Source organism: Hibiscus syriacus, unplaced genomic scaffold, assembly GCF_006381635.1.
Source record: "Hibiscus syriacus cultivar Baekdansim isolate YM2019G1 unplaced genomic scaffold, ASM638163v2 tig00110813_pilon, whole genome shotgun sequence".
In the NCBI taxonomy this organism is placed as follows: Eukaryota; Viridiplantae; Streptophyta; class Magnoliopsida; order Malvales; family Malvaceae; genus Hibiscus; species Hibiscus syriacus.
In genome coordinates, this window is record NW_024062871.1 from 1,728,798 (window position 1) to 1,752,676 (window position 23,879).

The following is a 23,879-nucleotide window of genomic DNA, read 5'->3' on the forward strand; positions in this document are numbered from 1 at the left end:
ATAAGCCCAAACAAGTGTTTATGGGTAATGAACCAAGGTCAATTCATTTTGATATCTTCAATCTTGTATTACTCAATTTGAATATGCTTGTATGCATCCTTTATTTTCTCTTGATGTTCTATGATATTCTGGTGAACTGATTCTGGAATGATTGTACTTGATCAATCTTATGGTTTAAAGCTCGATGCATCATTTGACTCTAGGAACTCTTTGCATGTGTTTATTGTCTTTTTTTTTGTTCTTTTCTTTGTTTTTTTTCTCTTTGCTTATTTTTCTTTGCATTTTTCTTTCTTTGTTTTTTCTCTTTGCTTTGAGTTGATCTTCGCACTTTGCATTTGGTTCACCTTTCAATATCTTATATGGATTAATGGTCCTCACACATGCGAGTAGATCTCCTTCACCTTGCCCCCCAATGTGAAGGGTGATCTTTGGTTAGGGTTGAATCAGAAGAAAATATAATTAAGGCTCAAATTGGGACACAAGGGATATATATTTTCTCCTTTTGTGAAGAGATAATGAAAAAAAGTTGTTCATCATTTCATACAAAGAAGTATTTGCAGAAGAGGTATCTCAAGGGGGATAGATTTTCAGGATTAACTTTTATTCATATAAAAACCATGTAATTTATGCATGATAGAATTATTTTTGAATTAATTTCTCTTTTTTCTGCTTCTTGCTTCTAGCATGTCTCAATTGTTCAGGCTCATCTTCAGGAAGTTGATTCGAGATGCTTCATCTTATGTTTTCTTGTAGGAAGGTTCACGTTCAAGTGAACATCTTGTACTCAATGCCTTCAGGTTTTATTGGTAGAAAAATATCAGTTTTGCGTTTAAGAAGAAGATGGTGTGACTTTATTAGCTCAACGAAAGGTAAGGGTATGACTTTTTGTCTCGAAAAAAAGATAAAGGTAATATTTCAAAGTCTCAAAGAGTGGTAATGTCAAAATTTGGTCTTTTGGTAGTGACAATGAATTATTCCGGGTAAAGAATCGAGGGATTTTATTTTTGGTTTTAGATGGTATAATCTTGTCATATGTTAAAAATCTACAATTCTTGAAGAATTAAAAGAATCTCTAATTCATTCGATATTCGAAGAACTACAAGATTAAAAATCGTTCAATTATTCAACCTTAGAAGGTAGTATAAATTTAATCATTAAATTTTTTTTTAAGCAAATATTAAAGACAGAACAAAAACGAGTTCAAACAAAACAATGCTCTTAATGCAATTGCAAAATGTTTACTGGTAGATGCAAAGATCTCTTCTTGATTATCATTAGAATGCCTCATCATTCTTCGACTGTCTATGTCCCTGAATCAATCAGGTTCTGGACCTTGCTTCAATGTCCCACAGTTCTCAATGGAATACTCGGAGCTTCTATGTGATAACTGCATACATGATCAACATCGTAGCCATCAGGATTTGGGGACTCTTTTGGCTTTGACTGAACTGAAGTCACAAGATTCTTCTCAATCCGCGTTAAAAGTAATTCCTCATAGGTCATTGGAATTGGATCAAATTGACTCTTTTCTCGAATCATCCTATAAGGTTCATCCCTACGACTGGCTGAGTAGGCTCCCAACGTACTGATTTCAACTTCTTCTTTTACTTATTCAAATCTTTCTTCTATTCTTAATATGGTGTCACATGATTAGGACCACTTCATCGAATCCTCCTCGAATTGATTCCATGTTTTCATGAATGATGCATGTAAAAATGCTTAAAAATGAAATGCAGATGCAAAATGCAAATAGGCTAATGCATATGCAACAAGATTTATCCCAACGATGAATATCGTAGAAAAATTTTCATCAGAGATAAAAGCCTTCATATTACAAGATAATCCATTTTACAGGCATGCTTCCGCTTGAACTCTGAGTCTGAAATGGGTCGGTGCTTCGTCTCGGATCTTTATCCTTGAAAATGATGCCCCTCAAGCGCTCTATAACCTAACTCCATTAATGCCCCAGTGGTGCTGAAGTCACGTGTCACTCCTTGGTAATTAGTGATGGAACGATCATAGATAAGACTCCACTACTGGATTACTTCTTGGATCAATGGATCATCTTTTCAGCCTCGAATGTTGCATGATCTTCAAGCAAGTTTTCTTCTTGTACTCTCTGAATTTCTTTTAGCCTTCGGTGCATGTCTGTCTATGTGACTGCTTGATTGAAAACTTTTATCTCACCTTGTGAAAATTTTCCACTTGAATATTCCTTTACGGATCAACACTTTCGCATTATGTCATGTTGATGAAATGCAATGCAAAAAATGTGAAAATGACATAAAAAGAAAAGAAACGAGTTAATACCGGTAAGACAATCAATAGAGCTAAAAGATGTTATTTAAAGATAAATATAACTACCCGATTATGGTATCTACCCAAGCATGCTTTCATTAAATAGTAATCCAACCGGGCATGTTTTCTACCCAAATGATTTATTTCAAGGAATTGATCCTAATATAATGATATCTAGTTCACATGCTTTTATTCGAAAAGAATAAATATATTATATGAACTTAAAGCAAAAGGTAAAGGTTTATAGTCGTTCATCCTTCATGTACACCTATTTTAGCACCTACTGACGGACAGAGGTTCGGTATGGCTATACCTAGGGTGACCGTTTTATGGTTCACTATATGCATGGTTTCGACACTATAAGGAAAGAGTACTCAAATTGTCCTTGATGTCGGTACCCCCTTGGGCTACCAAACCCTCAATCCTGACCCATTACAGGCATAAATGGATCGAGTTCAATTCGAGGGGATTCACTTCCTTATACCCAAACGAGGAATAAATCCCTACGAAGGTATAATGCATATGTATCCCAGTGGTTATTTGCTAAAACTCATACGAAGAATAAATTCTTACGAGAATAAAGCGTTCACCCCTACTTACTTGGAACGAAGCTCGAGTCTAGACCTCATGTCATGTAAATGCTCGTAATGTGCGTGATGAGAAACGTACGAACCTTTGACTCAAAAGGAAAACAAAAAAAAACTTAATAAAAACATTGACAAAGTTGAAAACATAAATTAAATCGTTAGTATGAAAAATAAAGAAATTAAAACTTCAATTGGAGCAAAAGTTCTCTAGAATCCGGTGAGCCTCCACCGCGCCGACCGCCACTGATCGATGCCGACCGTAGCTTTTCGGCAATGGAAAAGAGAGATGGTGACACAAAACAACTCCTCTCGAAGTCCTCAGTATGAATCCAAGAGTTGTTTTCCTTAAAAGGGAATGGGTTGGAGTAGATCTAAAGGTGAAGCTTTCGAAGAAATCCACCTCCGATGACCACTTTTTCCTCAACGGAGATCCAACAAGGGTAAACTTATTATTCACCCTCTCTCACTATTTCTTTCTTTCTTTTCTGATTTTTTGAATCTCTTTCTATATTTTTTCTTTTCTATTCGACCTTATCGAAAACTTTTTCTTTCTATTCTCTCTTTTTTTCGAACCACTCTTCCTATTTTTTTCTCTACTCCTCGAACCCCCTTTCTCTCTGTATTCTCCTCTAATTTTTTTTTTAAAAAATGTTTTTGCCTCCTGATTTATGGTTGCTTTTCAGGTAGATAAGATGATCTATAGGTAGGGGCATGATTTCTCTAAACTTGGGTAAGTGAGAAAATCCCTGATTTGGGATTTGATTTGGTTTTTTAAATGGGGTTTTTCCTGAGATTTATCTGTTTTCCCACTGTTGATGTTGATTTCCCATCACTGTAAGTTGAAAACAGTAGTGTGACAATGGCGGCGAAGAGCTCCGGTGGCAGTTCACGCGAGTGGGAAATCAAAAGGTTGGCGCGTGCATCACACGCGTGCCATTGAACGGTCCAGATCCCTTGATGGCTGCTGATAGCTTCTCATATGGGTTAGGGTTTATAAAACCCTAGGTTATTATAGTCGGGTCGGATCCCCTTTTTTGGGTCCTGTAATTGAGTTTCGGGTTGGCCTGGATGCTTGTAATCGGGTCAGCTTCTAGTGGGCTCTATTCTTGGGCCTGAATCGGGTTGATTTGGTGTAACCGAGTCTAGGGTGGGTGTTTTTGTATTTTGGGCTTCGTAATTTGATTTGGGCCTACAAAAATATGTAAATAAGTATTAATAAAATAATAATAATAATAATAATAATAATACTTATAATAATAATAATAAATTAATAATAAATGAGAACCTGGACAAAAACGGGTGTCTACAGTACTTAAAAACAGCCGGGGCTTCCGGCGTAGTCCAACCAGAATCCTCTGCATATCAGGCTGCACATCTAGATAATCATTGGTTAGTGGTCCTATGTGAAGTTCACTATTGCTCTTAGATGAATAAATCAGATATGCTACACCATCGTCATGCTTGAACACGGTCATATCCCGGCTGTCACGTCCATGGGGCCTTAGACTACGGAGATAATCGAAAGGACCCGTTGGGGAATCGCTGATAGCAACGCCGACGCAAGCTTTCGAGTAGTTGCCAGTGTCGATATGCATCTACATTACATACTTTCCTGTTATCTCATTGTAGATAACTCTTGGCCGCTCCAACACATTGGATATGTGGAGATCATGGGTTTTAGTTTCCAGGTCCGCAGTCAACACAATACCCTCGTTTATCCATGTCTACAAATCCTTGGAAGAATAGCAACGGACTCCAATGACGTCAATCTGATCACAACAATTCAGTGGAAACTTGTTAGAATAATAAAACATGGATATTATCCATGCATTCAAAACAATAAACTTACACGTCCCGTCGTTGAACCCTCGGGAACATCTTTGTACTCTCCGTACCAATAGTATGTACTGGATATTTCATCGTATAACACACCACCTCCATGAGCTTGAATAGGATTTACCTCAGTATCCAACCATATATTCCCCGGACGGTAGTAGTTGTCACCGTTCACCGTCTTTATAGCAGTTGTCATATCTGGAAAGAATACACGACGAAGCGGGAAATTCTCGTCGAGAAATTCATCAACCAGAGTGGCTGGTTGCTTCTGTCTCCGTTTAGCAGCTTGGAGGAATCGTTTCGTCCTATGAAAGGGAACCTGCGTATTCTCCTCCTCCACCTGGGCGAGTGAACGACGACATACACGCAATTGGCCATCTCCACTCACTGCATCTGTGCTTCTAGCAACAAAGTAGAGTTGGAGCATAAGAAGAAACCCCACCAAGCTCAACACCATACCAGACCTTGAGCATCTGTACCCTGCATTGCAAATCAAAGCGGTTGGTTTCTAATATTAACTACAAACCTGTGTAAACATTATAATCCTACCTTCTGCCATTGTTGACAAAGAAAATAACTTCATTCTATAAACCCAAATTATCTCTCACACACTTATTATTATCTTCTAACTCATTTCTTTAATTTCAGTTAATTATCTATGATAGTTGAAAAGTAATTTATAGACTAGACTAGAGAATATTACTAAAAGACTGAGATTAGAATTTACCAAGAAAACCGTTTCTAAGGAATCATGCAATGATTATTTAACAATGACGAAAATTTAATTTAAACGGGATTTCCTACATATTATCAACTAAATAATTAATAATTATCTTTGGTTAACCACACTGATATGGAAATAATATGCTTATATATTAAAAGAGCCCTTAAATTATAAGAGTTTATTTAAGTGAGCACTTATAGTATTTCTGTACTCGAATAGACCCCTTTTCTTGAATTTTTGTACAAGTCCTTGTTTAGATTAGTTAGCATTTTTCTTAAGAAATGGAATTCAAATGGATAAAGGACAGGAAAATAATTGTTGACTTGGACAAATACATGAGTTAAAAAATAAAAAATATTATTTATTTTTTCACAACTGTAATAATTTTAAAAGATTTAAGATTAAGTGTACCAAATTAAAACTTTTTCAACCTGAATTAATATTTAAAAACTAAAATATTTTTATAAAGACTTTTATAAAGAAGAAATAATTCTTTATTCTTTAACGGGAATAATAGTGCATCAAAAATCAAGACATCAATGTTTATGAATTTTTGTATAAAATAGCAAACTGATATAATTGAATTTTTGTATAATGGTGTTTTGGTTTTTTATAGGAGGATATTGATTTTTGTATAAGTAGTTGTCTGTCATGTCACCATGTCATTAATGATTTAACGGTAAAGTGATATAATTGAAATGAAAATAAAAGTTTAGTGTTATAACTAATAAAATTAAAAGTTTAGTGGTATGTAATGTAGTTTACCTTGAAATAAATGGCTGTTTAAAATATCAAATATATATATATATATGTAGGGATAGGATCCTGTTACACAATGTAAAATTCTTTTAGTTTTATACAGATTTAGGACCGTTGGATGAGTGAAAATAGATGACTAAGATTAACAGTATAAAATGAGATGATATTCATTAGGGGAAAAAACAAAGAGTCAATCTCAATCATCTATTTATACTCATTCAACTATTTTAAATCTGTATAAAAATAAAGAATTTTATCGCGTGAGTCTCTCTCTATATATATATACTTTTAAGTTTGCACAACCTCTGCGTATACAGTAATCTAAAAGTTATTAGTAGCATAACTTTTATTGTTGTTTAAACAATAATTAGATGGTGATGCATAAAGTTGTTTTTGTTGCAGTAAATGCTAGTGTGATCATTGTTATCAATTGAATTACGTCCTACCCTTGCAGCATTCTAAAATATTTGACACAGATCCTCTTTACCGTGTAACTTTAAAAATGTATTGATGAAATTTAAATCTCGAATTTGTTTAATAAAAATATATATCTTATCTGAAAATGATAAGAGAATAATTAATAAAACCTTTTCTTTTATCTTTATCCGTAACATTAGACAATATAATCATTTTGTCATTGTAAAATATGGTCCTAAATCAATATCAAATTATCCCACCTTTCCATTTTGGGTTGTTGGTTCAACAACAATTTCCCTTTTGTACTAAGAAATTTGTTTCACAAGCAATTCCCAAGTCACCCAAAGCACGAGTTGGTAAAACTCGAAGCATTAAGCAAAACCCTCCTTGTGGGGAAGAAAAAACATAGACCTTTTGAAAGTGAACTGTTAGCCACACGCACAAAAAGGAACTCCAGTGAAAGAATAGGTGAAGAACTTTACTGTACAATACAGTAGAACCATGTATTATGATCGAAGAAAAATTAATCACTCATTTTGGTACCCTCCAACTCAAGGGAAGTCTCCACTTCCTATGCCAATATATGGATACCCTTGACCATGATGGAAACCCGAAATTGAACTCAAGGGGCCGATCAGGAAGGCCGCCAACTATTAAAGGTAGCCACACATACCTTGAGTCCCTTAACCCAGCTGGATTCCACCGATCTGCCATAAAAATATATGAACCTGGAATGCCTGGCAAAGGAATCACAAATGTACTCTGTGCAAAAAAAGTTGCAAGTCGAAACATTTTGTTCCCTCCAATGCAAGGGTTTCCCATTGTCTCCCATGGCCCCATGATCGACTCAGCAGCATGTGCCAGTGCTTCATTCGGTGCCCATCCAGAGCAACCCGATGTGATCATGTAATAAGTCCCTTGGTACTTAAAAAGAGCTGGGGCTTCCCGGCGATGTCCAACCAGAATCCTTTGCATATCAGGTTGCACATCTAGATAATTATCGGTTAGTAGTCCAACGTGAAGTTCACTATTGTCCTGAGATGAATAAATTAGATATGCTGCACCATCATCGTCCTTGAAGATGGTCATGTCCCTGCTGTCAAATCCATGGGGCCTTTGGCTACGGAGATACTCAAAGGGACCTGTTGGGTAATCGCTTATAGCAATGCCTACAGCAGCTTTAGTGTAGTTGGCATCGTCGATATGCATCCACATTACATACTTTCCTGTCCTCTCATTGTAAACAACTTTTGGCCGCTCCAACACATTGGATTTGTGGAGATCATGAGTTTCATTCGTCTGTTCCGCAGCCAAAACAATTCCTTGGTTTTTCCACGTCCACAAATCCTTGGAAGAATAGCAACCGACTCCTATAATGTCAACCTGATTACAACAATTCAATGGGAACTTCTTAAAACTAAAGATTTAGATATGCTGCTACATTTCAGGTCTGGAATGCAATAAACTTGGATTATGTATTCAAAATAGTAAACTTACTCGTTCTGCACCCTTCTTATGTGCATGGTAGGTCGGTCCATCTTTGTATTCTCCATACCAATAGTATGTACCTGATCTTTCATCATATAGAACACCACCTCCATGAGCTTGAATAGGATTTCCTTCAGTATCCAACCAAATTTCCCCTGGATGGTAGTAGTGGCTTTCATTTGCTGCTTCCTTCAACGGATCTATAGCAGTTTGCACATCCGGAAAGAATACGGGCCGAAGTTGGGAATTCTCATCAAGAAATTCATCAATCAGATTGATTGGTCGCTTGTGTCTACGTTTAGCAGAGTGTGGAGATCGTTTCTTCCTAGGAGGGGGGACTTGAATATTCTCCTCCTCCACCTGTTCAAGTTCCCGGACTAGTGGATGACGACTCACATGCAATTCGATATCCCTTCTCACTGCACTTCTGTGAGTAGCAAGAGAGTACAGTTGGAGCATAAGAAGGAACCCCGCCAAGCTCCATACCAAAGAAGACTTTGAGCATCTGTACCCTGCATTGCAAAGGAAAGCAGTTGGTTTCCTGTATTTGAATTGTTCCTCACCCCTCATATTCCCCCTATTTCTTTTATCACCCAGATAATGCTGCAAATTAAGAAAATGCTACATATGGAAATCCAAAAATCAGATCAAACATGAATCACAACCTTACGATCGATTGATTAGGATAGATTTGAGAATCAATAGTAGCCAAGTGCGGAACATTGTCAAAATGCAACCTTTTAGGATTATATAGACAATTATCAACTCCAATCGAAAATGAGAAGGGATCACCTTGAAATAGCAAAATATGTATAACTGCATTAAGTTTCCCATCTTTTCAGCATGCACCATACACTAATCTTAAAACACCATCAGATACAGTTTGAAAAAAGAAATACAAAAACAACAAATTTAAGTTCAGTATCAAATATCAGTGCACCCAAATCTATTACTTCGTTATCACCTCCGAAATTAATAATCAACTGTAAATGTAAAAGCCAAACCCCACAGAAAATGCCATATATATGAACTTAGCAGAGAACTATTAATACCCAGACAAAGAAGAAAACACACCTGACAAAACTCTAGGAAGATTCCCAGTCCCCGATATCGGCATCCCTACTTTGCCCTTTCTTCAAAGTTCCAAAATGTAAAACCAGCAAATCGTAGTCAGCTAAAAAAAACCCCGATTTCACACAGTTTCCAACACTTAATAAATACAATGGAAAAGAGTAAAGGAGTAAACTTTGTCAAGAAGAAGACAAAGTGAGGAGAAGTATGATAATCGAAGATAAGATCTAATGAAGGTTTTTATGAAGATGATTATGACTTCTGAACAAATATCTTTTTCTTTTTTCTTCCTTTCTCTCGTTCAATCTATCAATTATCTACTTTTGTTTCATTGTTCCCATCTCTTTGTGCCGAGTTTTGGAACTTCAATTGGTTATGTGTATTTTACTCTTTCCTGTGACTTGCTTTCTACTTTCCACGATATTCCTCGATTCAGATCAGATACTCAATGATACTTTTTAGACAACTTGTGAACATATTGTTCTTGCAGATGATGATTTTATTTTATGGGCGGGATTGATTATATGTAATTTTCAAGTAATGAATAAAAGTGAGACCTTTGCTATTGTTAAGTTTTCTATGCATCCAAGGCTAAGACCTAAAAGCTGTCCCATTTTCCCAAATCGCCTTTTCTTTGAAAATTATAGTAAAAGGGAAAAAGAAACCAATTAATTATGTATCCCCTGGTGGCTGGTAACTCTTAAATATAATAAAGAAAGAACCTATGTAATTAGACAGTTATATTTAAATAAATAAAAGGGGAATGGAAGTTGGGTGGGTCTAAAGCGAATAGGAATGTTTGACAAGTTCACAGCCTATATTAGCTGATTCGGCATCTATAATACAAAACTCTTTTATAATGTTGGTGGGGACCATACATCTTTAAAAATAAAATATAGGGTATAAGGTTTTAGAAAAATCTTAATTTTCTCCTCAGAGAGTATTTAGTTTTTTTTAAGTGTGGTTTGAGGCGACGACTTAAATACTGATATCTCTTTGTTTTTATTTTACTTTTTTGTTAGCTTTTTGTCTGTTTTTATTGAACGTTTGTTCATCTATTTTTGTGATACAATTTTTTTTTATCGTTATGATAGTTTAGTGTTTCATGTTATGTTCATCACGATGTATCTTCTGATCAAGAAAAATTGATAATATTTCATAGTTAGATAATCTTTTGTTGTAGTTTATTGATACATTCAGAACTGTTCCCAGATAAATCTATCATATTGATTCTCTTAATCTCCATGCCTACATCAATATTATATCTAAATTCGACTAGAGACAATGAGATTATTTATAGTTACTAGGTTTTTGAGGAAGATGAAGCATATATATCCAAGGACAAGTTTTTGGTTTTATTTTTCTTCACATCATTAGGGTTTTTATGTTGGATTTTATGCTCTTTGTTGTGCTTTACCTTCTTGTTTAATATGACAGAACTTTAGGCGTTGTAACGCTTATACCACTAAATTTTTAATTTTTATCAATTATAGCATTAGACTTATCATTAAGTCGTTAAATCGTTAACGGCATGATAACATGATTGACGGTTGTCAATGTGTATGTCACACTGAAACAACATTGTTTTAGTCCGGTTGTTTTGATGTCCAAAATGACGTATTTTTGTTGGAGGAAAATTGTCTTAAATTAAGTGTTTGGGGATTCAAACTCTAACTCTTTGGATACATTGATATAATATTCATATTATATATTAATATATATAATATTTTTATATAAATAATATTTATAATATAATTGTATTATAATATATTTTTATAATTAATATTTTAATTTTTGAATAAAAATTATAATTAATCTCAAGTGTAGTTTGATACCTATATTGTTTTTGTTAAAATATAACTAAAGTTCGTTTAGTCTTTTTTTCTAAAAGGCTAGGGTTAAAATCCCTCCAAACACGTAATTTAAAACGATTTTTCTCTAATAAAAAAATTATTTTGGGCATTTTAAGCATCAAAATAATCAAATTAAAACAATTACACCACTTAAAGTTTTAATACTACTGACGTGGTTTTCAAAATGGATACCCTTCGATGCTTATAATCAATACTTATATAAAATAATTTTATTGTGTCAGTCGAGATTTATAAATTTTATATCTAAACATAATTAAGAAATATTGAGAATTATTCCTATAAATACATATATCTAATTATATTTCAAATAGTTTTTAAGCACCGCTTTATATACTAACTTAGTATATGGTGTGTAAGGACTTTCATATACTTATATTTTTCTTTAAAAGATTAATAGTATTTTTAAAATTTATTTTTTGTAAAAAAAATAAGTTATGGAACTTTCTAAAAAACAATTTGACCCTTGAACTCAATTGAAAAAACTAATTTGATCACTCTGTTGGGTCATCATCCATTATAGGTCGATATGTCAATGTCTTAGATCGTCAGGTCAACATCATGAATTATCATATCAACATCGTAACGATTAATGTTTAATTCTATCGGTTAAAAGTCAAATTATTATTTCAATTTAAGGGTTTCAAATAAGGTTAAATCATTTTATTTTTAGTATATGTTATATTCTATATTATATTTTAAATATTCGAGGTGTATGAGTCAGGACTATTCATCTCCAGCATACGGTTAATTGTCAGTTACGCTCGAGTAAGGCATAACTATTGCCACCTCAATTCTGCTGTAAAAACATCTATTTTATTACGTATCCAACAATATTCCACTAAGCGCAACTGAATCTCACTTCCAAACACTCCTAAACGTACCCTTCCTCTGACCAATCATATCCTCCCGTGAATTCCACTCGCTAATACCGAGATTGTTAAATAGTCAACAATCTATTTCTCCCCAAATTCTCTCACTTTCATCACGGAATATGTCTCTCCCAATTAGTCCGCATTCGAACAGAAACTGCAAGTAAGGCATCCAATAAAATCGAAACTGTCCATAGTTTTCATCATCACCTTCTGTCAACGGCTCAGATTTCTCTCTGAACATTAATACTACTAATATTTTATATGTGAAAAGAAATTGTAGAATGATAAAAGGATAAAAAGATATAGAGAGTTCTTATCTTAAAAATATATGGTTCGAATGTGTGTAGGTTGTTAATAATTAAAAGAATTTTTGAACATATTATACTTTATAATCAAACTAATTGTTAAAAAAGTTGGAAAAGAAATTATGATTACCAATATTTTAAACGAGTCAAGAATCTAAAAGTAAGCGATGGTATCATATTTTATTTAATTTTGTGTATATTATTTATGAGGAGGGGAAGGAAAAGGCAGGGGCTGAGTCTGAGAGAGATCTGTGGCATCCTTTCATCTCTCTTTGATAATTTACCAAAAAGCTCTTTGTTTTTTAGCTTGGGATCTTTGCTTCTGTTTCTCTTTGAATTTCCATATGGGTTTGTGGGAAGCTTTTCTGAATTGGCTTCGAAGGTTTGGTATTTTCTTTTTGGTTTCTTGCAATGTCACTCTTTTTTATTTCTACTGGATTCAGAATTATGAGTTAGATGGAGTTGGGTTTTATGTATTTAAGCTAATACTTCAATCTTTTTTATCCTTTTGACTTTGTGTTTGATATTGGGCTAGACTAAAATAAGTGAATTTTCCAGCTTTTGCTCGACACTGCTGTCAGATTTCTTCTTCAAGGGTTAAAAATGATACATGTTGATTTTGAATTCAAGAACAAAATGTTTCAATATCTTGGTCATTGCAATTTTAGTGAGTGAATGGTCTTATGTTGTTTTGTTTCTGCGTTAAGGTGGTGTAGATTATGATAATATCACCTTGCAGATATGGAGACCTTTGTTAAAAATTAGATGATTTATATGATCATAGCCTTAGGGGAAGTAGTATTCCTTATAGTAGTGAAGTGAATGCACTAACTTTACAGTATTCTCTCTTTCACTGGCTTCAGCAAGCTATAGTTAGTTATATGATTCATCAAAGTTGATTTTATGTCCATTTATCTTTGGGATTCTAGTTTCAGTTGAAAATGTTGTTTCGATTTTACAAGGCTTAAGGAATGGTTGTTGATTATCGGGTGTTTTTTGTCTGATGGGAAGCTTTTCTTTTATGGAAATTGGAGTCCATGTACTTTTCAGATGGTGTTATATGAACTTTTTATTGAAGTATATCTGGAGCAATCTTCACCGAATGGTACGAAGTTCGATCTTCACAGTATCTATGTTCAACTTTTCATATATGTTGTTTTGCAGCCTGTTTTTCAAGCAGGAAATGGAGCTATCTTTGATAGGACTACAGAATGCTGGAAAAACCTCATTAGTAAATGTTGTTGCAGTAAGTAAATCAAAATCTCACTTGTAAATGCCGTCGCCGGCTTCCAAAGGGTCCATTACTAGTGATCTAGTTCATGCTTTTATCTTATTCTGTGAGTTAACTTTAAGTTGGTTGTTTGTCCTTTTTTCCCCAGACTGGTGGATATAGTGAAGATATGATACCTACGGTGAGTCATATTATCTAAGTGGATTTGTATTAATTTGTAAGCTCACTGCCATGATTTTACAATCCAATGCTTTTTTAGTCCCTTTCGTTCCGCAATCGTAATGGCTTCTTTTCAGGTTGGGTTCAACATGAGGAAAGTGACAAAAGGAAATGTTACGATAAAGTTATGGGATCTTGGAGGCCAACCTAGATTTCGTAGCATGTGGGAACGATACTGTCGTGCAGTTTCTGCAATTGTGTAAGAAGCTACTTCTTCATTTTCATACTCGTTATTTGCTTTAATAATTCATGGGATCTGTTTTTTCTTGCCATTATATGAATTGCATATACTGCTTTGTATATCTATTAGAATAAACATGGTTTTCTTGCAGTTATGTGGTGGATGCTGCTGATCCTGATAACCTGAGCATCTCAAAAAGTGAACTTCATGATTTGTTGAGCAAATCCTCACTTAGTGGCATCCCTCTTCTGGTGCTAGGTAACAAAATCGACAAGCCAGGTGCTCTGTCTAAACAGGCTTTAACTGAAGAAATGTAAGAGAGACATTCATTCGATTTTCTCGATTAGCTAGACATAGCAGAGTTACAGTGTTTCTGCTTTGCTTAAGAAGTAAAAACTTTCTCATAAAATGGAATATTACTTCTGATGCAGGGGGCTCAAGTCAATTACTGATAGAGAAGTTTGCTGCTTCATGATATCTTGCAAGAACTCAACCAATATTGACTCAGTTATTGATTGGCTTCTAAAGCATTCAAAATCCAAGAGCTGAAAAAATGGGTTTTCTGTGTTTAATCTTTTTGTGATGAATCTGTGTTATATTATTCTAGTTTCGAAAGGGATCAAATTTGTGTTTGAGAATTTCAGCTTGAACTTGATATTATTTGTTAAAAATCTATGCAAATTCTATGAAAATATATAATTATCATTTAAGATATATATATATTAAGAATATTTTAGAATAATATGGAAATATTAAATGTCTAGAAATATTTATAAAATAATGTAATATCTGTAGAAGAATCTAATATCTGTAAGGTTAAATAGCTAAGATATTAACATATGCTCACAATCTATATAAGAATCTAATATCTGTAAGGTTAAATAGTTAAGATATTAACATATGCTCACAATCTAATGACCACTAAAATATATAAATAGGAGTGAGTTTTACTATTGTAATAAGAGTGAAAAAGAGAGAAAAGAGTGTCAAAAGTGAGTTAGAGAAAAAGAGCTTAGAGGAAAAGAAAAGAAAAGTAGTTAGAGGAAAAGAAAAGAAAAGTAGTTAGAGGAAAAGAAAAGAAAAGTAGTTAGAAGAAAAGAAAAGAAAAGTTAGAGGAAAAAGAGAGGAAAAAGAGGTAAGTGTGTAATATTGTAATTGTATTTTGTATTAATAAAAATATTATCTTTTCTTAAGTATATCGGTTAAGCCTTGATTTGTTTCAAGTTGTCAGCATACTTGTGTTAGTTTTATTATATGATTATATTAGAAGTAGAAGTCAATTGACGTTGACATCTTGCACTAAGGTGGTTTTTTTGTTAGATGAGTAGCTAGTTTGATTGTTAATCTGTTGCAGTAACTACTTACATGAATGCATGCTATAAATTCAACATGGTATCATTCGCTAGAATTATGGGGCAATTTTTATCATCATTCTTTCGTCTCTTTTCTCTAAATTCAACATGGTATCATTCGTCAGAATTCTGGGCAGTTTTGCTTAGATTCTGTTGTTTTGTGCTATATCTGTGATGGTGCACGGTGATTCCATCTTTTATGGATCCATCTTTCAGAAGTACAAGGTGTTTACCAACAAGAAGGTCAATGTTGTTCTTGATGAAGCAAACTTCCTCTTGTGGAAACAACAAGTCTTACTTGTTAGAAGTCATCGTCTTAAACGTTTGTTGACTGGTTCGATGACACAGTCATCGAAGACAGTTCTTGATGAGAATGAAGAGTTAGTTTTAAATGACACGTATGATGATTACGTTGCTCAAGACAACGCTCTTGCTTCTTGGTTGTTGTTAGCAGTTTACTGCTGCTTTGGATATAATACATATATTTTATCCCTAAAAATATTCTTTTTGTTGTCATTTGTAAACATCATCAACTCAACGCAAATATTTAATGAATATTAACGATGTTCAACATGTAACTTACCTAGATTATCTTCTAGAAAGCGAATTGCAACCCAACCCCTGATGGCACACCACAGTGTTCCTTTCAACAGGGTCAATCAGATTGAACTTTGCAGGTTCCTTATTTCAAAGTTTCCAAAACCCTGGCCTACAACAAAGAACTTGGATAGCATTATACTGCTGCCATTGGGTAATAATATTCTTTTATTTATCCAAAAAAAAAAAAAAAACTTGGATCAATGTTAGATGAAGAGGGTGACTTTTACTTTTCGCTACAAGAATGCTTGTGTCCTTTGTTACGTTGCTTACCACAGTATTGTTAGGTGGTGGGCCTGTATAGTTAAACGGAATTATAGGATTGCTAGGAAACTCCGGGATGTAAACTCCGTTAGATTGATCGAAGAAATGAGCCTAGAGTAGTGTTTTAGTCCGCATTGCAAACGATACATTATTAACTGAAGCACCAAACTTAGTTCCATTAGGACCTTGGCAGGTTTGGTTATGTTGGTATGGGCTGTTCCAAGACCAGTTGTGAACAAAAAATTATTATTGACCTTCTGGGGCACGACCTTCTGGGGCACGTTCGCAGGATACTTGGTGTGCATTGATCTCGCTACGGATCTTTTTAATTGAAATGCTCGAATGAAAACTATTGATGGTTTAAGCATCACAATAACTAAAAAACGAATAAAAATTTGAAAACCAATGCTACTAGTTTCGAGTATAATTATTTCAAGTTTTACCAACTTTGGAGAATTGAAAAGTATATTTTTATTTAACGGTAGAGATAAATAAAATTCGATTAAAAAAATAAAACTTTCTTTTAATGTTAAAAGATTTGACTTGACTCGTAATTTTATTAATTTGACTCAAAAAAAATTTCAAATTCGAATAAAGTTATAAAATAAAACTCAATTAACTTAAAAATTTTAGTAATTAATTGAATTTCAAGTTCGAATCGAATCTCTCAACTTTACATTATATATATATATGGTTATAAAAAATCATTTACATTAGAATCAAATAGTATCATAACATTAAAAATATTTACAATTAAATTTAAACAAACTCGAATTTCATAAATTCCACTGGACTAAAAATAAAACAAATAAAATTTGATTTATAAAATATTACTCATCTTGAAATTATATTATATTGGATAGTAAAGGGAGCCAAACCCAAAATATGTGGTTTACACCACCTCTGTGTGTCCAAATTATAAATAATGATATTTAAAGATTTATAAAAGTAAAAAAAATCCTACTCCAATCATATTTTATGTCAAGTTGAACATCAACACACAGAACTTATAGTAAAACTTATTCACCACATTTCTAGGCACTAAATCAATTACAATTCGCCTGCGAAGATTATGCCGATCACTACAACAAAGATGTTTTCAGGCAATCATAAATCACGGTTCATGACAGAAACCTGATGCATAGAAAATCAAATCAACCTCTGCACAACATGTAAATTGCAGTTAACGGTCCTCCTACCAAATCAGATTGATGAGGTCGCATCATCTTCTCCGTGGTCCTGGTTAGCTCTGACTAGATGAGGTACTTATCAGTTGCAAGCTCATGTAAATGCTCTATCAGCTGTAATTCCACTCCGACCTGGCAACAATTTCTTCATGTAATACTTAGAGTTACGGGATAGATTAATCTTTTTCCTCCTTTCTTCCGGTATCATGTCAATTGTGCATTCTCCAAAGCCACGCCTTACAAACCTGTAAAATAGAAGTGGGGGTTCAATGTCTACCGGTAAGTATTGGTATCGTTCTATATGCAGTAACTTGAGCATAAATAATGAATGAAATATCAAAAGGACATTTATCATTAAATGGTGCCTGAAAATGATCGAATGCTTGAAATGAAGTTTGTTTCATAAGAAAATACAAACCAGTCAGCAGTACGAGTGGTTAGCAGGAAAAGCATATCCAATCCAAGAGAGGATGCCTTCTTCTCGATATAATCTGCACATATTTAATTGATATAAAAAATACATTATTAGGAATGACAAGATTGGTAGGCCACAACCAAATATCGCATCAAAATGGTCATAGAAACAAAAGGCAGTCAGATCAGGTTGAGCATCATTCTATGGTTAGACAGTGGGAACTGAACTTATCGATGAATGTTTTATAAACAATCTAGCAGCCAAAATGCATGCCCTGTTGGAGTGTGCCTTCCTAAAATTATTCTTTTAGGATGTGTAAATATGCTTCCAATAGATTTGAAATGACAAGTTCTTGCACGGCATCTGTTTCAGCTAAAACATAATAAGTAGCAGAGCATGATCGGGTCTAATATGGCATAGACAATGAAGTTAGAGATGTTTGGCAACATACCAAGCAATTTATCTCCTTGTCCTTGTCCTCGACATTCAGGAGAAACTGCGATACAAGCAACTTCTCCACATTTGTCCTTGAAGAAAGGAAATAGAGCAGCACAAGCAATGATTTGACCTTCCCTTTCCGTAACAACAAATGAATCTAGGGCTTTTAGTAGCTGTGCAAAAAGAAAAGACACAAGAATTTAATATGTTCGCTCAAATTCAAAAGAATAAAGGCATTCCCCCCCCCCCTTCCATTTTGTTTGTTTAATGGCATTTGAAACAAAAACTAATATTACCAAATCTGATCTTTGCAACTAAAACACCCAAGAACTGGTAGAAATAAAGCATGCAAAGTAGGACCAAACTTTTACTCTCATTATTCCAACAAGCACATCGCTGAAAAGTATATGCATAAATGAGATAATTTGGTCAAATTAAAGTAAAAAAGAGCTAATATAGACCTCTTCATCACTCCTGCGAACCAATGTGCCAGACTCTTCTAAAGGTTGTATGATTTGCTTGATTCCAGCAAGATCTGTCACCATAGCCATCCTGGCCCCTTCATATAGATCACTGAAAAACAAGCAATGTCGAGGTCAGCATACCGAATACAAGATAGCTTAATCACTTATTAAGTCTAGCAATGGCAGCTCATATAAACTAAGAAATATCAGCCACATGAAGTTACTCTGAGGTCCCTCATCCTAGCAAAAAGGATATTGGAACAACAAATCCTCTGGTTTGTCCGTTGTCAAATGTTATGAAATTGATCAATGCATGATGCATGACCCAACAATTAAATAAGAAAAACAGTCTCTCAAAACCATGAAAGTTGGAAAAGGAAATTGTTATAGTGATAGAAGGTCCTCTGAAGTATCACTAAATTCAAATAAAATGTACTTGTAATCAATTAGTAGCATATAACATATATTTTAGGTTTAACACTCCACCTCACTGGCAGAGCCCAATGAAACATCGGAATAAGCCACCAGTTATGTAAAGATTGATTACTCTCAAAGCAAACACAAGATACCTAAGGAATTAACCATGTTTTGTAATACATGCCTATCAGCAAATATCTATTTTCCCATAAGGCTAACTGACAAGTTCACTGTATACCTAGCCACCATTGTTCCCATCCCGTCTCTTTTGAACAGTTCCAACAATAAGACCCCACCGATAGTGCCATCTAACAAATGAACTCTTTGGACACCACCCTGACAATAAAGCAGAAAATACAATTGGCATATCGTTTTCACGTAGGAAAGAATCTAAATATACTAAAGCTCAAACAAGCTATGAACTTACTCTGCAGACAAAGGCTGCAGCAGCCAACTCTGAAAGGTAGCCATTATCTCGACTTAGCCGCTCCTGACCTCCAATGGCAAAGCCCTGTTCTCCAGACCATAGTCCATTGCCATTATAAAAACCAACGCCGTTCTGAAAGGTAGGATTATGAGTACTATTAAGAGCCTTCCCATTTTGTGAAGAGTGAACAACTGAAGTATCATCATGTCCACCACTAGTGAGATCTTCTTCATCAACAGCTTTGACATATTTAGCAGCTATCTCACTTTGCTTGGCCCGTTGACGGATTAACATATCTGCTTCTTGGAGCGGCAAGAAATTAACAAGGCGTCCATTCTCATCCAAAATTGGGCCATCGATAATACAAATAAGCTTATCTGCTCCAAGAGCTAATGCACAAGCTGTGGCAACTTCATACGTGCTGAAATTCAGAAAAACATAAAGCATGAGCAGTCAGGTTTTAACTCATTGGGAAGTAAAATAAAACTTCTGCACCAGTTCAAGATGAACCATAAAGTCTTAAGCCGTACCATGGTTGCCCATGAATGACCTATATGCTATGGGTCATAGGTTCAACCTCCCCCCCCCCGGTTGCAGAAACTCCTCAATTTCCACAGTTCTGCCTTGTCAGGCACTTTGAGACACCCCCAACTCTATGAGCCCTCCAGAGCTCTGGACAAAGTCAGGGAGACAAAACCCTGACCAAGGACAATACTTGATGTTGATGTCTCAACTCGATGTATTTACACAGATGCACTCCGCAGATAACACTTAACAAACTTCTCTGGGCAGAGCTCTCCGCAGAGCCACACATCAACATGTTTTAGTCAACTAAAACTAGCTTTCACAATCAACACCACACATGTGAAAAATTAAGGGACTACACATGCAGAGCCAATATATTCAACACCTAAAGAGATTGTAACTTCCTGAGTTGGGTTTTTTCCCATTGATGTTTTACATCTTGTTAATCCTATAAAAACACAGACTGAGATACTAACTAATGATCCATCTGTATATGAGGAAAATGCAAACTACTTGGGAATTACATAAAGATAAAAACAATAAAATGTGAAAGATGGCTATTCTAGATCCCAATGACCTGCCCAATAATTACTAAAAGACATGATCAATATGCTATTACCCCCCCCCCCGCCAAACAAAAAAAGAAGAAGAAGAAGCCACTTTACAGTTATAGATCAAGGATTTACTTCAGTGGAAAATAGATAACAGTAAACTGCAGCAAAATATCATTAAAGGTTACACAACATACTTGCAATTCAAAACTTCACCAGAGCTAGAATACCCCAGGTTGCTTAATATTACTATACAACCACCATCAAGCCTCTCACGCAAGCGAGCGACATCTACTTTCTTTACTTCACCAGTTGCTCCATAATCAACACCTTCTACAACTCCCCTTCTCTGAAAAAATGTTTAGCAAGAGGCAAAATTATAACATGTTTAGTAGCAGAGCCACTAACAAAAACATGCTTTTGCATGCTATCCAATGTTCTAGATAGATACACACACATATATGCTCATTTAAAGAATAAGAAACATATCCTTACTCATCAGTTCACGGGGGTTTAGCCTCCATCTCAAACATAAGATTAATAATGCACATACTACATCTGAGCTTGAGCCAACATTCAATCAGAAGATTCATCACGGCTAACTACATACACACCACGTGAAAACACAAGAAATCGGATTTGAGATAACGCCTGGTGAGGAAAGGAAAGCATTCGGGCAAGGAAGTCAAACGATACATTGTCACTCGTACGAGGTTACAAAGTTTGGAGACTGGTAAGGTAGAAGAGCTACGTTTCAATAAGCGTGAGGTACGAAGTGGCTTGACCGATAGTCCGAGGGGCGGGAGGAACTTCAAGTGAAAGCGATAAGGGCTCATAACAGAGTTTGAGGAAAGCTTCTGGCAACTAACTCCGTTTGAGGGTACGAAGTAGCACACAACCCAAATCAAATTTTATTTTCAAAACAGAAACATTCTAACCTTGGCTGCAAGGAAGTTCCCGCTAGCAACACTGACACCAACTTCATGCCAACGGCTGCTATCACCATGTCGACGAACATTACAAATAGAAGGCCCAGGAGAAAGCTTAGCCTCTATCATTAGACGAATCCCTCCTGCAGCTTCCGTTGCAGCAGCTAGAGATTCAGGGTCCGTTATTCTATATCTTCCATAATACTTCGGTTCATGCCCTGCAAATTTCCGTGGCTCATTTTAAGTATTACTAATCTACTTATTCGTAAACAAATATTTTTATTCATAGCTAAAATGATATAAACACTGAATTACCAAAGGTTCAAAACTTTGCTAGGATTATAACAATAAAGACAGATAATAGAACAAGTAAACTCAAGTAATAAACATACTACAATGATCATTTCTATAACATCAAGTGAAATAAGAGTAAGACGAAACGATGTCGTTGTTTTGTTGGCTCACCTCTCTCAGCCAGTAGCTTGTCGATTTGCACGTGAGTTCCCGGAACAATAACAAATCTGATCCCTAGATGATGCAGAAACGCAATATCCTGTAAATTGAAAAGAAAAAAAGAAAACTTAAAAACCTGACCATAAAACATCTAAAAGATTTTACTAATTTATTTATTTTGCCTTTAAAACGGGGTCCAAAAAGGGGGAAGCAACGATTTCGCCGGAAATAATAACAACGAAAGTGCCGCCACGGTGAGCCCAGAGGTAAGGCCAAGCCTCACGGAACCACCGCACGAACTGCTTATCGTCGACTGAGTTGTAGGGTTCGTCCACGCTATCATTTTCGTTAATCACATTGCGCTTAACAGAATCGCCTCGCAGGGACCTGGATTCGAGTTTAAGATACTGAGACCAGCACCTCGAGTAAGGTTTCATTGTCACGACGCCGGTTCGGAAGGCGTGGCAGAAAGAAAAGAGTTTGGTAGGAGCGGGTAGGAAGAGAGAACCGCGAGCTGTTGAACATGAGGCGGCCATTGTGACGGCTTTCAATAGTTTGGTCGTTAAAACCTCTCTTTGTGAAAATGGAAAGCAGGAAATAGCGCTGATTATGACACGTTGAAAATATGGGGCCTACGCTGAATTTTTTGGAGTATTTAATTTATGAAATACGAAAACCCTTATAAATTTAATTGTATCTTTTGGAAATAAATTAATGGACTAGAATATGCTAAAAACAATTATTTTGTTCAAAAAATTGAAAGAATTATAAATGAATTCAAATTAAATACCCAATATAAAATGAAAAAGATATTACGTACATGTTACTATGTTCCTAAATAAAAAACGCTTTTGAAAACATTCTCTTTTCCAAAAATCTCACGTTATGAACTTTTTTATTCGCAAGAATGAATTAAATATAAATAGTAAAAGACAGGTTTAAGAGACCAAACATTAATTTTCTTCTTAAAATATTATTTTTCTTCAGTTGGAGAGATATTTGGGAGTGCCTCCTCATGAATCAAATGGCTAATCCCCCGCATAGGGCCGACACCCTAAGCCGACAAATTGGCGTCGGTCCACCTGAGACCATTTGATGTCCTACCATGTCATTATTGCTATTAACTTAGATAGTATAATAGTATATCCAACAGCATATACAAGGAAACAAAGACTCACGTTTAAATTGTACAAAAAAAAAACAGTGAATTACATGATATTATTTATTAGTAATTTTAGTTTGAAAATAGGGTTTATTTCTCTGTATTTTTAAAAAATATTTTTAACTCACGTGATACATCCTCATACTCAATTCATTTCAAAGTATAAAAATATATGTACTGATGCGAAAAAAATTACCAAATTTATGAACGAAATGAAACTTCATCCCTATATTTTAATTATGTAAATGAATTCGTAAACTTGAAGATCGATGGAATTGAATCTTAATTAGAGAGATTGAAATACCTTGAGAATGGAATCCAAGTAAGGACTGGCGACAATTTCGGCCGACAAGAGCAAAACAAACGTGTTTCCTCGATGCAAATAAACGTATGACTGAGCCTCCCTCAACGCTTCCACGAACCTCATGTCTTCCTCCGCCGCATCGCGAAACTTCCCCAAGCAGCCATTGATGATTTTCACTTCACCGTTAGTGACTGATATTGGCCCAATTTTCTTCCTCGCCCCTTTCCCTTGCAAATCTTGGTTAAACACGCCCCTTTTAAAGCTCATGAAACTGCCCAAACTCCATTTATAGCTGCATGAACTGCAAATTACCGCTTGATTTTGTAGGGAGTTCCATGCTTGACGAGGATTGGCTTTAACAGCAGTCGCCATCTCTGTACCAGTTCTGGAGCCTTAAGGTTTTCTTCAGGGGAAAAAACATAAAAACGCAGAAAACGCGGCTAAACGGTGGAGTGAAGAGGTGTGTACTGGAGAGCGAAACAGACGGCTTCAACCAAATTAAAATGAAAAGGGACAAAAACTAAACCAAGAA

The 23,879-nt window shown here is 35.1% G+C and overlaps 3 protein-coding genes and 1 pseudogene across 8 annotated transcripts; 1 reads left to right on the plus strand and 3 right to left on the minus strand.

Moving 5' to 3' along the window:
* Nucleotides 1-1,315: 1,315 nt before the first annotated feature.
* Nucleotides 1,316-5,310, minus strand: LOC120141810 (annotated as a pseudogene).
* Nucleotides 5,311-7,120: 1,810 nt separating this feature from the next.
* On the minus strand, nucleotides 7,121-9,458 carry LOC120141699. Its single transcript, XM_039156494.1, has 3 exons — nucleotides 9,184-9,458; nucleotides 8,119-8,621; nucleotides 7,121-8,004 (listed from the first exon to the last, which is right to left on the minus strand). Exons 1-3 carry the CDS (start codon nucleotides 9,224-9,226, stop codon nucleotides 7,153-7,155), a joined length of 1,398 nt encoding a protein of 465 aa, XP_039012425.1. The 5' UTR covers nucleotides 9,227-9,458; the 3' UTR covers nucleotides 7,121-7,152.
* A 2,976-nt stretch (nucleotides 9,459-12,434) lies between these two features.
* On the plus strand, nucleotides 12,435-14,434 carry LOC120141766 (ADP-ribosylation factor-like protein 8a). Its single transcript, XM_039156565.1, has 6 exons — nucleotides 12,435-12,613; nucleotides 13,396-13,477; nucleotides 13,611-13,643; nucleotides 13,759-13,880; nucleotides 14,014-14,175; nucleotides 14,294-14,434. The coding sequence occupies exons 1-6, from the start codon at nucleotides 12,576-12,578 to the stop codon at nucleotides 14,409-14,411; spliced, it is 555 nt and encodes a 184-aa protein (XP_039012496.1). The 5' UTR covers nucleotides 12,435-12,575; the 3' UTR covers nucleotides 14,412-14,434.
* Nucleotides 14,435-17,158: 2,724 nt separating this feature from the next.
* On the minus strand, nucleotides 17,159-23,807 carry LOC120141763 (probable amino-acid acetyltransferase NAGS2, chloroplastic). 6 transcript variants are annotated; one of them, XM_039156559.1, is made up of 11 exons: nucleotides 23,348-23,788; nucleotides 21,894-21,981; nucleotides 21,438-21,646; nucleotides 20,697-20,848; nucleotides 19,424-19,844; nucleotides 19,235-19,332; nucleotides 18,577-18,688; nucleotides 18,129-18,288; nucleotides 17,681-17,753; nucleotides 17,312-17,507; nucleotides 17,159-17,241 (listed from the first exon to the last, which is right to left on the minus strand). In XM_039156559.1, exons 1-10 carry the CDS (start codon nucleotides 23,717-23,719, stop codon nucleotides 17,357-17,359), a joined length of 1,836 nt encoding a protein of 611 aa, XP_039012490.1. In that variant the 5' UTR covers nucleotides 23,720-23,788; the 3' UTR covers nucleotides 17,159-17,241; nucleotides 17,312-17,356. The 6 variants fall into 6 exon arrangements, 4 of the variants coding, with proteins under 4 accessions (XP_039012490.1, XP_039012489.1, XP_039012491.1 ...); XR_005517800.1 differs by lacking the exon at nucleotides 17,159-17,241 and adding an exon at nucleotides 18,412-18,511 and having other exon boundaries at nucleotides 17,438-17,507; nucleotides 18,598-18,688; nucleotides 23,348-23,807; XR_005517801.1 differs by lacking the exon at nucleotides 17,159-17,241 and adding an exon at nucleotides 18,412-18,445 and having other exon boundaries at nucleotides 17,438-17,507; nucleotides 23,348-23,800.
* Between the last annotated feature and the right edge of the window lie 72 nt (nucleotides 23,808-23,879).